This window comes from Zosterops lateralis (assembly GCF_965231275.1).
Source record: "Zosterops lateralis genome assembly, chromosome: 13".
NCBI classification, from domain to species: domain Eukaryota; kingdom Metazoa; phylum Chordata; class Aves; order Passeriformes; family Zosteropidae; genus Zosterops; species Zosterops lateralis.
The window spans coordinates 4,628,090-4,642,144 of record NC_139773.1 but is presented as its reverse complement, the minus strand read 5'-3'; the positions used below and the strand labels follow the sequence as shown (position 1 = coordinate 4,642,144).

The following is a 14,055-nucleotide window of genomic DNA, read 5'->3' as shown; positions in this document are numbered from 1 at the left end:
TACTGTGGAAGAGTGTAGCACAGGCAGAATCCATCAGCCACAGTGGGGCATTTTAAATGCTGCCCAGACCATGATCATGTAAACTCTCCCTTTGACTTATGTCCACCAGCACTACCCCAGTCTGTCACTACTTGCAGGTCATCTTGGTTAACTAAGTCAATATTAATTGGCTTTAAAATTCTGTCTGAAATTGTACAGCTACAAAACTTTTCTGTGCTCCTTCAAGAGAAGGAGAAAATGCCTAAATCATTCTCTGGGCCAGTGTCTTACTTCTCACACTCTGCTTTCAAGGTTTGAATGGGTTTCAGTGTGCTGAGCATCCCTGCCTGCTTGCCTTCCCTTTTCCCCTCCCCACCAGCTGACCATTCTGGTGGAATTCTCAGAAGCAGGGGACTGCACAGAGCTCCAAGAGAACTTGATTTATACAGCATTTGAAGGAAAATCTTTTGTTCTAAAACACAGTATAATGCACACACATTTCTCACTAAGTGCACGAAGATGAAGGAAGGAAACACAGCTGGCAGCTCCCCTGTGCTGGGGCTCCTGCTCTGCAGAAGGCCCGTGTGGGGAGGCCCAGCCCAGTACAGCCCCACGTTAACCCTGCTGTGTCTGCACTCGGGTTGGGTTCCATGGATCTCTCCCAGGTACTCTGGTCCCAGACCATGTAAAGGTTTAAGAGCTCTCAGACCCTGAAGACAACCTGATCTTTGACAAGACAGTCAAACAGCAGAACTGTCACAACAAATGCCTGCACTTCCCACAGCTGAAATTTGACGAAGGCTACTTAACAACAAAGCGGGAGAAAGCCACCACTTTGTTATCAATGCATTTTTAGTGCATTTCTTGCATTTTCCATAGCAACAGCAGTCACAAAGGGCAGAAGGTGCCATTCCCTTATCATTCCAAGATTCTTACATTTAGGTTTTTTTCCTTCATTACCAATATTTCCACAAGACTGAAAGGATGTGTTAATGAAAACACAAAAATCTTCCTGGGAAAAGCACAAAAGAGACCTTTATAATGTGAATGCAAGGAAGGTACTTTTTTGAAGATGGGTTTTTTAGTATATCAAGCAGGTCAAGAGAGCAGACTAAAAACCATTATAATCATCAATTCTTCACACCTCAATTATAGATTAAGAGGAGAAAACCGATCAAGTATGAGATTGCAACAAACATCCATGAAGGGAGCAACAAGCCAGAACATGCTGTGCACACTGTGTCACCCCAAGCCAGTGCTGTAATTCTGCACTAGGGATCAAAAAAAGGAGTGATCACCTTCACTCCTGCCTCATGTTGGCACTGTCCAGTTTAATTCCTGGTTGTTACAGACACACTGAACAAAACAAAAATTCTTCCAGGGCAATCCTTGTTCACCAGATTTACCAAAGGTACAACAACCAGGAAAATCTTGAAGGCCTAAACCTCACACAGCAGTGACTGCACTGCAAGGAACAGGCAGTGCTCCCAGCAGGACCTGAGCATGCTGAACACCAGGAGCCTGCGCTGCTGTGAAACACCATCTCCCCAGCCCAACAGCAGAGACTGTAACTGCAGCAGAGTGCAAAACAAAACAGAGGGGAGAGCTCTCACCTGCTTCAACAGAGGTTCATAGCAATTTACAGAGCAAAACCAGACAGGGAGATTCAGGAGAGCCAGACTCATCCTCCCTCAGGTGAAGGCACTGAACAGGCTCCTGGTGGTGTGCTTGGAGCAGATCATCCCTCTGTACCTCTTCTGCTCACACAGAGACAAGGTACAGCACACCCAGCACAGCTGTGATTTTGAGGATTGTCCTAAAATCTGCAGCGGTGTAACTGTGTGTGTGTCACAGAAATGTCCTATTTAAAGTCCAAATAAAAGCAGGACTTCAGGAGCCCCAACGATTTTATATTCAACTTAGGAGCAATGCTTGCTCTTTAAAAAAAAAGAAGGAAAATAATCACTATCAAAAGGCTAAATGCTTCTTTTCAGACTTAATATTTTAGAAGCTTACCTTGCAGCCTTCACATGTAATGACACCATAATGGATTCCTGATGATTTGTCTCCACAGATCTTGCATGGAATAATTTCAATTTGAGCTGCAACAGAAGCACGCAACCAGTTAATTACATTTTCTTTTAAACACCTTATAAAAGCATTCCCTGATCAGCATTTGTACAGTGAAAACTAATAACCTGCTAAACATTATACTGCATTAACTATTCATTGCTGAACTGCAAGGATCCCCTAGAGCTTTGGACTAAATTATGGCTGCTCGTTATATAATAGCTTTTGGGTTATTAAAATGGGTCATTTGAGAAGGTGTTTAAGAACCCACAAGAAGGCTAGAATCAGCATTTCAAAGCCAAAAAGAATAGCAGAGTTCACACTCTGGCCAAAGAGCTAAGATGACACTAGAAAGGTTTCTTCCAACTGTACTCATGCGAGACCATGGCAGGTAATTTTAAAGCTTGCCCTGCCTGGAAGCAAATGCACCACCTGTACCAAGCCACCAACATCCACCAGCTCACACGACTGGCCAGCCCCAAAGAGGAGTTGTGAGGCAAAGAGCAACTCCATTTTGCATGAGAAATCCAAAACTGAACCAAAAGGGAATTATCGGTACCTGTTTGTGTATTATCTACCACAGAACAAACAAGGCAGTTGTTAGTTTACTGAAATGAGAGGAGTTGGCACAGTCTGGAAAATGCCAGACAGTTATAAGGCATGAAAGCCCTGATCAATGTAAATCCATACAGATAAACCCACCTACTGAGCTCAGTTTGGTGTGTGACTGTGTGTAAATGAAGCACCTCCCCATGTGAACACTGGTCCAAGGAGGGACTCCGTGCCCAGGGACCCTCCCAGCTGCTCCTGGAGCACAGGGCTGCAGTTGTTTTGCTGGCAAGTTTGGACAGAGCGTGCACAGGCAGTGCTGTAGTGATCAAACAGCAGCAGGGCACATTTCACACGTGCCTGATGGTGCTCACAAACACAGACCACACACAGGGAGGTCACTGAGATTCCAGGAAAGCCCTTGCTGGGCTGGAGTGTTTTAGGATGAAGCTGCATCAGGTTTCTGGGAGAGGCTTAGTTGGAGAACAGCACAAGTGCAACTCTTGCTGTTTCTGTAACTGTGACACATTAACAAGTGCTGTTCACCTCCTTGAGGAGCTCAAATCCATTCACAAGCTGCCCAACTGTTTAAGAGAGCTCCTCTTTCATCCAATTTACGGCTCTCCAGTCCGTGACAACACACAAAATCATACCTAATACTACTGTCTTACAACGCATTAGCTTAACTTCAGTTGTACTCTGTTCTCAAAAAGTCATGCCCACTCTAAAACCATTGCATTTTGCATGTCATTGAATCCCTAACTGGCTGCTTATTATTAATCAAGAATCATCTTGCAATGCTACTGTGTGCTCCATTTCATTGTAGCAAGACACAGCTCAGGATCTGGCCCAAAGCATAAGATAATTATAAAGTAGAAGCCCAGAAGATGTAGCACAGCACCGACTGTGCTAAAATATCTCTTCAAAATACTCTCCAGGTGACATCAAATGCAGCAATGGGGCAGCTGAGCAGCACCCAAATGAGACCTGTTTGAACCCGAGGGCAGCTCAAATCCTCTGTGGGAAGGCAGTGCCCAACAGACTGCAGGGCTTTGCCAGGCAGTTCTGTGCCAGCAGCTCTCCCATGCAGAGGGACATCACTTGTATCTGCTGCCATCACAACGACCTTGGCATCCTTGACCTATAACCACCACCATACCTGCAGCAATAAAATAACAGGCTGAAATTAAGAGGTCTGGTTAGGACACTTAAGGAAGGAAATACTTCTTCCCCAAAAATGGTTTTAATTTCACTTTGCTTTCAGCTAATGCACTAAACACAATGGAGCAGGAAGTGAACTAATAAAAGGGAAAAATAATACGTGTGCTGTTTCATTAATGTGCTACATGAATTATTACTGGAGCCTCATATGTTTATGAGCTTGCAGCAGAAAGGGTGATATAACCCCCCCTTCACATCAACAAATTGGAGAACAGACTGAAATCCACAGAAACTCAGAATTTGTATCATGTGCAGTTCAGATTCAGAGAGCAATCCTGTGGGCAAATTCCAGAATAGCTCTACCAAATCCCAGTTGTGCCTTCTCAACAAATGATTATTTTTCTCCTCTGCTGCAGTGAATCAGCAGCCTTCTGCAGCTCCTTGGACAGGGTAGTGACAAGGCTTATCTCTACAGCTACATGGCAATGTATTTTTTACATTTCACTTTTATATACATAATTACTGCCTTATTTTGAATAGGTATGATATAATTGGATCTAGTTTATCTACAATCTCCAGCATGTTAGTTAAATCACCCATGAAGCCTGTCTATGCAATCCCTATTTCTTAAGCAATAGGACATTTGCAGAATATTTCTGAAGGAATGTAACATGCCTTCAAAGTGATGGCCTAAAGCTAGGTTAGTAATAGTCTAAAAGGTGCCATAATTAGTCCCAAATGCATTTTCCAGGGTGCTTTACTGGTATAAGAGAATCTCCACAGATTCACAGGCTCCAGCTGTGCCAGCATTTGCCCAACATCAATTTTATGAGCGCCGGCACCAAATCAGGTATCGTTTTAGAATTCCTGATTTCCTCAAATTTACATCTTCAAGGTACTTACTTCCAATTAGGCACACAGCATTTAAAACTCCAACTTCCTGCTGCACTGTGAGATGCAGGACAATGGGATGAATCTCAGAAGCAGGAGTCGCTGGGGACTGCCACAACCAATTGTAGTACAAATTAATGCACAGAGAGATCAGATCAATTACTGCTCCACGTGGTGCCTTTGCAAATCGACTCATTGAAATGGAACCCCTGTCGCACGTTCATACACTTCCCATACAGCATGAAAGGACTTAAGATACTTTAAACTTACTAAATGCAAATTGCCTGTGCCAAGATTATGCATTTTTTCTTACAAGGGTGAAAATATTTTCCCCACTTTTAACTTTGACATGCAAATATGTACTTGCTAAAACCTTGTTCTTATGCAAACAAGGCAGGTGGGAAATATTTTTACATGTCAAGAATATGTTCCGACTTGGTTTCTCACATTCCCAGAGTTACTTAAAGCTTCCTACTGTGCTCAAATTAATTGTACCTGTTCTCTGCTTACATTTATTTATATGGTATATTTTCAAGATTACATAAAATACTCTAATTCATGCTTTAGACTAGAATTAGCCTAAATTACAGTTTACAATTTCTGTCTCCTGGGGTGGTGCTCAGGCTGATTCAGGCTGGTTCATGCATGAGCAAATTATTTCTTAAATATGAACTGCAGAAAAAAATAAACTCTTGTGGTTGCTTAGGAACCGCCACAGATACCCAGGTGACAGATGTAGTTTGTACTCCCAGATTAAAGGGCTAAGACTCTTTCACACCCTGAAATAACAGTGCTCCACAATCCTACCAAGGCTGTCCTCTGCCAAAGGCAGCAAAGAGGAGGAATAAACGCCCAAACAAACCACCAAGAGCAACAAATGGAAGCTTTAGCACAAAGACCCACCACCAAACAAGCTGCTACAGAAAGGGCTCCTGAGAGAGTGAAGGGACCTTCCAAGGGCTGGAGGCAGCAATCCCTGCAGGCTGATGTCAAACAAGCTCATCTCCACTGCAAAGGGCCTCTGCCATCCACCAGCACCCCTCAGTCCATGTGCCTTCACTGGGAGCTGTTCCTGTCACCAGCCTGCCTGGTAACTGTCCTCCTGCTGGAATGGCAGATGAGCTTCCAGAAAAAGGAGTGTGGGCCCTGGTCTGCTCCAAATCAGACTGAACAGGAACTTGAGCCCAAGTATTACAGGGGAAAAAAAAGCCAGTGTTTTCCCCCGAACATTTATTCTTCCTCCACTGTGTCTTCACATGGCAACTGTCTGAGGTAGCTCTGGTATGCTTAAATAACACCATTGCCTCCACCTAATTCCTAGGGAACATGCCAGTGAGAGCACTCAATGACATCTTCTGCTGGCACCTGGAACAGGAGATTATGGCTTATTCCCTCCTGCTCCAGGGGAGTTTGTTCCCCAAACCTGGAACAGTTTCACTGGGTTTGTCTGCCTTTTGCAAGTTCCCTCCCCCAGCCAAACCCTCTAGACAGCCTCTCCCTTTTTATTAATTCCCACATCATGAAATGTTGCTTTATTCCTCATCCAGTTTGTGCAGTAGAGAAGTAAGAAAATCTAATTCTGTATCTGGAAGGGAGGGAATGCACTGTACAAGTTCATCATATTCTTTGATTTCTCTCTTTCTAACTCATGGGGCAGACTCAGATCAGGGCAAGAGCCTGCACAGCCAAGCAAAGCACAGATCATTTTTCTGCCCAGTTCTGTCCCTTAAAAAAAACCACACTGAGCCTCAGCACAGGGAAGTGTGTTACCAGTTCACCTTGAAGAACACACTTAAAAAAAAAATTGTTTTCCAAAGACAGAAGTTTTTTCCTCCCAATAATGTTTGTGAACACAATGCTTGTTTCTAGTGAATTAATTGTCTTGGGGTAGAAAAGGGATTTTTCCTTTCTTCCTTCTGCTTTCACACAGATTTTAAAATTGTACATGCACACAAATATTTTCAGTATTTTTAAATTGTACATGCACACAAATAACATTTTTTCCCCAATTCACAACAGGTAGGAAACCTCAGATGTGTTACCCTGGGAAGAGCTCTACTTTGGTCCCATGTCTGCCTTTTAGGGGAGATCTACACAGCTGACCTGAGTGCTCTTGAAACATGGGTAATTAATGAAGTTAATTGTCTTGTCTGCTCTAGAGTGGAGGCAGGAAGAGACAAAAGGAAGGCAAAAGGAGAAAGCAAGAAGGAGAAAGGGTATATGATTCACCTTATTCATAACAAACAACACAAACCCCTGAGTGCAGAGGCCTCCTCTTCACCCAACAGTGAAGGAATTTAACAATATTTTAATTACAAGCCTAACCTTTAGAAGGTGAAAGCCAGGTAAATCCTACTGTGTCTTACTATTGATGAATTTAAGAAATCCACATTTTTGGAAAGGAAAACTGTGCAGGAGGTGCTCCCCTCTCCCAGGGAATGTGGGTTCCCAGCTGCTTTGCTGGCACCACTGAGACACGAGCACTTCTGAGGAGCTCCCAAGGCAGCAGTGCCCAGAAATTCCAGGTACACACTTTTCCACCCAGTATGGATGGGCTTCAGCACAGACTGCTGAGTGTGCCAGACCAGCCTCTGCTCCTTAAAGCCTCTGTGGGCACTGCCCATCCTTCTCACGTGCATGGCTTTCCAGGGAAAGCATCCCCAGAGGACCAGAGCTGCCAGCTGAGCAAGGCTGCAGTGGGGTGCAGACACAGGCAGGGCTGCAGCTGGCCCCTCCTGGGGCTCAGGGCACTGCTTAAGGAGCAGTCCCTTCCCTGGCTGCAGCTCCCTCTGAGCCCCTTCCCCGGGCTCACCTGTGCCCAGCCTCTCTGGGTGTGTAGGACTGTGCAGTTCATTCAGAAGGGCTCTGACATGAACCTGATACACACACAAATTGGGCCAACCTGCTTCTAGAGGGATGCAGTTTGTGCCAGACATCCCTGCTAGTGCTGTTTGTAAGTATATTGATTAAATTAGGAAGCATACATATTCAGTGACATATTCATACATATTCATTGGCTCAAACAAGGGTACTGCATGTAATGTGGTATTTAAAGCAACATGATATCTGATCACAAACTGAATTAACACGGAATGATTTTACTATATAATATTCTAATCTTCCTGCATTTTCAGCTTCATTACCTAAATAATTTGCTCTGTCATGTACCCTAAGTAATTTGAGCTGGCTGCAAATTACTCGCCTCGAACACCTGCAGCTCCCCCAGGCTGCAGTTGCACGGAGCCGAGCGCTGGTGGCAGCACAGCCCTGCCCACCCCGGCCCTGCACTCTGCAGTGACCCCTGTGCACTCACACACCCCTGAGCGCTGAAACCCCCGCGCCTCTGGGCTTGGGAGACATCCCAGCGATCTTGGAACACACAGAAGTGTCTGATCGAGAGCCTGCCCCCTCCTTGTGTGAAGGTGTGTTTATTCCATTCACAATCCCCACCATAATGACATCCTGAGGAGGCCCCACTGGAGACTGCAGTGACAGACCTGGCAACAAACAGCTCCAGAGAACAACTAACGAAAGAGATTTGTGTCTCATGGTTGCATTTTTCTGGGGTCCACTACGGTTGAAATTCCAGCAGAAGCCTTCCCCAACACATGAGATATTCTTTGCCTCTTCCTCTCTGTTAGAGATTCTCCTCTCTACAGCTGAGCTCGGCTGCACGGTGTCCCTCAGGGGGGTATCAGATGGGGAATTTGCTCAGATTTTCAATTTTCACATCTTTGGAACCGCTGATGCTCTCAAGCTTGGCTGAAATGTTTTGGAAATGGAAAGGGTTGGGGTGATGGGCAGAAAACCAGACAAACACAAACAACCTTTCCAAGCCTTGTTTCCTTAGGAAATCACGCTGGTAATAAAATAAATACTGAGGTTATACTGGTACAAACCCTTTGAAGTCTGTGGGTGTGATGGGTGGAGTAGAAACGAACATGGCCACCAAAGTATTAATTAGAAGTAAAGTATGAGCAACACCTCAAACACACAAGGCAGAAATGCTGCAATGCCAGACGAGCTCTGTGGGCCTGGGCACAGCTGGATCCCTCAGCAGGTCACTGACACTGCTCAGCACTCCCAAATGCTGCAAACATTCACATTAAAGGAGACAGGATAAATAGCATGGCACCACCTGGGGCTGGCAAGACTGACTTTGAGGAATCCATATAAATTCCTTCAACATCTGTTTGATTTGGGCACATGGAAGGGAACAGTGCAGTAAGAGCTCATATTCCCATGCCAGGATCACTGATGTTTGGGGTTATTGTTTTCCTTTAAACCACACAAAATTTTACTGACACATGTTTTAATTTAAAGAACTAGAGCTTTGCTAATTCACAAAGCACTGGCTTCAACAAAGACACCTGAATGTCTAATTAAAGAAGGCAAGATGGAAAATAGTTTGTGTTTTTTAAAAGGTAAAACTGTTTCAGTGAAGTTTTTGTGGTGAGGTCTCTATTTTTAATATTAAGTTCAAATAGAAAATTGCTGTAAACCCTTAATATAATATCACCATATTACTCTGAATTCCTATAAAGAAAAATCAAAACTACATCCCAACACAAATAATCAGGAGACTTCTGCAAGTGTTCAGGAACTCAAGCTAAAAACTGATCTAGGGTGTTTAGAGGAACTCAGAGAGATGATGTTTGCTCCCTCTCATTCACGTGCACAACACTACAGGATTCTAATTTCCTTCTGTATAACACTCATATCTCTCCACTGTCTTGTCTTTATCCATCCAGAAATATTCCCACTCTTTCCTGACTGAGCAATGAATGCACTGAAAGCGAGATGATTTGATTTTCCTTGTTGAAGGAATGACAGGTAGAGACAACTGCATCTTGGGACTCTGGCCACATTATCAAACCACAGCACAGACCAAACTGTAACATCAAAACACTCAAGTCCAAGCCTGGGCTCAACCAAAACAGCCAGGCCTGCCACATCCCCTGGTGTTCTGTTGCCCAGGAGCACAGAGGAGCAGCCCTTGGGACACCCAGGGCAGGAATTAACATCTTCCCACTCTGGGAAACCTACGGGGTTCCCGAGCTCCAACTTTGTTACTTCTTTCATGAACTTACACACTAATAATGAAGATGGCAGAAATACACACCAAGAGATGTACCACTGCAACAACTTCTTCTGGGGGGTCCCCTTTTGTCCCTCACCAGGCACAACAGAGGGACACTAACAACACATAGCAACCAAACTTTGAATATTGGTGATTTCCACATGGTCAGAACAGACTTCCAAATTTCACAAAACACCAGTTTGTTTCTGCCACGTTTCGGCTTCTCACTTTCTTGGTGGCTCAGGTGCTTATGAATAAACAATTATTTCATTTGCCTCTTCTCTGGCTGAAAATTAACAGGAGTTACACTGGCAACAATAAACGCAGTTTGGGGTATAATTAATTTCACCAGGCTAAATGGAATTCTTGTTAAATAAAGCAATTCAGAAAAAGCTTTTCATAAGAAAAGAAAACACAGTGACACTGAAATCATGTGATTCTCTAATGAAATATAGTATGGTTTTAATCAAAGCTCTGAACTGCATGTCAAGAAGCTGCTTCAGAGCTGTACAAGAGCAGTGCTGGTGGTCTACTTCTATTACATCACTTTTTCACTTTCAAAAACAAAGCTTAAAGGTCTAATGACACCTACAAAACATTACTCTTGATAAAATGACACAAAATACAAGTTTTAGGAGCAACACAGGTGTGAGCTATTACCACAGGAACTGCCAGCACTGACTTGTGCTGCTCTAATTTGCTACTGCCTTTATCCAGTAAGCAGCAAGTTGGGGTTTGTGTGAATCCATCATGTTTGTTTTTACAGGATTCTAGAGTTCACTCATGTTTTGACATCCTTAATTTCTTCCTACAGATGATTACTAACCTGGAGCATTTGTCAAGACAAACACCTGCAGCAGGGCACAGGCACAGCTCTGCTGTGACCCAACCTGTAGCTGCCCACACCAGGCAGTGCAATGGTCTGTCAAATGAGAAGTGACACAAGAATGGAGCTGGGGCCAACACGTGTGGGCACCTCCAGGCTGCCAAAGTGGCCCTGAATGCTCAGTCACACTGAGGCCTCTTGTAGTCTTTGCCACTTACTGTTCTCTTGCATTGGGAACAGCAAATCTAAAACAATCGCTCCTTCCTGGTGTCTGATCTTTCATTATCTATCACTAATGGGTAAAACAAGAAGTGAAATCTGCAGGAGAATAGGAATAATTTATCTGCTGGAGTTAGCTAGACAATACTAAATGAATTCTCCCCCTTTCCTTCAAAAAGAAACCTGTACTGAAAAGCTTAAATGTATTTGTACTTCTGCCCCATTTCCTAAATCTCTGCAAGAAACTAATAAAGACTTAAATAAAGAAAGTCTTGAAGAAAAGTAGCATTTTACAGTGAAAAGTCCAAATTAACCAAATATTGTCTTCACAGATTAATGCTTTGCTTCACAGAGCCCCCATTTGATGTAATTTCCTACAATTACAATTTGATCATACTCTCTCAGGTGTTGGACCTGGTCTTCTGAAGCCTGGAATTTGTTATCCCCAACACTGTCCTCCCACCTTCTTTCCCCTAATGAACTGCACTGGCTTAGGGGAAAATCTGGCATTTCTGTTTATTTGCTTGTAGTAGGAAAACAAAAACCTAACTTCTCAACCACTCCCCAGTGTTAAGCAGCACTTCAGCTACAACACAGCTATCACAGCTCAACAACCTTTCCCTAGTTACTTTTCCCAGGCTGCCAGCAGCCTGGAACGCCCAGCTCAGGGAAGGCAATCATTCTGGCCCCCATTTCCAAGTGGAGAGCTCCCATATGCAAGGGGCACTCAGCTGGTATATGAATTACAGCAGTGTTCATTACCAAAAAGTCTTTTGGAACAGTGGTAAGGAGTCTCTGACCTCCTTTTATACAACATGAAAGCTCCATAACTGGATTTGTTAAGAAGCTACACACACTTGTGCTATCCATTTGCAAAATTGGATCTTGGTTCAGTGATCTTTACTAGGCTGTCTACCAGAAAAGACCAGACCACAGCCACAGCTACCTGATTAAAAATATCAACAAGGAAATAACAAAACCTAACCAACCACAGAGACCTGAGAAAAAACAATAATTTGCAACATGATGTAAAAATTATTTACTATTTCTACACTCTTTAGCAAGGTGATAGGCCCAGAACCTGAGGGAACTGCAGTGACCCCACAGCACCAACTGACTTGTGGGTTGGCACCACTGCAGCCCCATCACTTGTGCAAACAGGCACTGAGCTTTCAGACCAAGCATTAACAATCCCTGGCAGGACTCCTTAGAAGGCTGTCTCTGATTAGCAGCCCATCCCCAATGCCCACAGTGCTTTCCTTGGCACTTCCCATTTGGCCAAGTCAAGCTCTACTTTCACAGCTCACTCCTTGAAGGGAGCACGGCCCATTTGGAAAGAGGAATACGGAACTCGCTCAGAAGAGGTGACAGAGCAGTGGAAACCCAAAGTGTCCTTTCACAGTGTTTGCCATGATTCAGCCTTGTCCTGCTGTTTTGCTGGGCTGCAGGGATTTTATAAAGGGTTTGGCCTCTGCAGAATTTGCGTGACCTGTCGCTGTGCATGGAGAACTGGGACTCGGCACAATTAAGTTAAAGCCAGACAAACATGGCTGGTGCAGAAACCACATCCCTACAAGAGAGCTGCACTTTGATGAAAAAACACTCAAAACCTGAATTTAATTCTAGAATAAAAAGTTGCAGAGAAAAGAAAAGTATTTCACCCAGACTAGAAACTCCATCATTCTGATGTGACTACATCTGCATTTTTAAGATATTTTCTTTTTGGCTGTACATGAATTTGATGTCATTAAAACGGCTTCCTTTGATGCTGTATGCCAAGTAGAATCATTAGTTTCTCACAAAGGTGCACTCTACATGTCTAGTTTAAATTTTCATTTTCGGATGATTCATCTGAGAGATGAACAATAACAACCAAAACCAACTCCAGAAGTCTAAACAGTAAAAAGCCTTTTAGCTGCACTCACTCATTTATTAACTCCCTCCAACACCTCCTTCCTTGATTCATCACCAAGCAGCCAATACTGAGTGTGAATTCCTCAACTCCATCTGTGATTTATGGCTATTGCAAGCAAATCACAACCAGATTCCCTCAAATCTCACACAAGAGGTTCTCCTGAAGTCCATATTCTGCATCTTTCTAGCCTGACACCAGGTCATTTGTTTTTAATACAAGGAAGTTTTCCACTACTATTATTTCCAGTGTATGTGTGTGGTTTTGTCACAGCTCCTCCCTGCGAGTCCTCTGCAGAGGCCATCACAGGATGACCAAAACTGAGGGACACCAGAAGCAGCCACATCCTCCAGGTTCTGAAGGGGAGCACAAAACAGATTAACTATACCCATGTTTCCTCCATTTCAGAGAAAATAGTACTGAAATTCAAAACCAAGCAGTGGCTGGATAAATGTTTCCTGATACATATTAAGACATCAGCAAATACAGACTTTAGAGAAAGCTCACGGCCTTCTTAATGACAGAAGGTCAAACCTCTGCTGGACAAATACAGCTAGTTTTCTCTCCTCATTCAGCCCCTGCCCCACCTCAGAGGGAGCAACAGTAGTATATATGTGGGATCAGAAGGATTCCTCAGATGTTCCCCTGGGAAAGGGCACAGGAAGAAAACACTATGGCCCATCCCCAAAAACTGCACCAAGGAGAACACATAAGATACTATCACTGGAAATCTTATGGGCTCTGGCTTACAACAAAATAAATGCATCATCCGTCTATCAAACAGCTTCAAAAACATTTCTGTCACAGAGAAAGCTTTATTCCCACACATTTTCTTCAAACCACACATCACAGTGATGTCCCCACAACCATGCTCACACTATCTCCCTGGACTCAGCTCTGTTTCTGAGCCTCTTTATACCCTATGATGTCTATATATGATATACTCAGTGTCTGAAAACCATCTTCATTTCATGACAAGGATCATGAAAGAAAAAAATGCAGCTGCCCACAAAAACGGTTTAGAAAATTACAAGCTTGTGGAAAGAAAAGGTCTAGCAGAAGCTCTTCCTTTGCCACAATCAGATTAGGTGCTACGACCTTCATTAAAACCCTTTCTGCCTTCTCATTTCATAGCATTTAATTTCCTGCCTCTTGATGATTAAACCAACTGAAAGGTAGTAGATAAAGCAAGTTTGCTTGCTGTTCCAAACAGATATATTAATGCTTTACGCTTAAAAAGCTTTCAAAGTGTCTTCAGAGGCTGATTAACAAACACTGTACATAAACCCACGTCTGAGGTCAGACTGTGGCAGCAGATATGTGACTGAAACTTACTCCAGCAGCTCTATTCAAGGCACTGGATACCTC

General features: G+C 43.6%; 1 protein-coding gene across 1 annotated transcript in view; it reads right to left on the bottom strand.

Annotated features, from left to right (window-relative positions):
- The window catches only part of RORA (RAR related orphan receptor A), a 62,174-nt gene that overhangs the window by 17,493 nt on the left and 30,626 nt on the right, over positions 1-14,055 (bottom strand). The window contains exon 2 of the mRNA XM_083871172.1: positions 1,996-2,081. Coding sequence (XP_083727298.1) covers positions 1,996-2,081 — 86 coding nt within the window. The remainder of the gene's footprint in view (positions 1-1,995; positions 2,082-14,055) is intronic.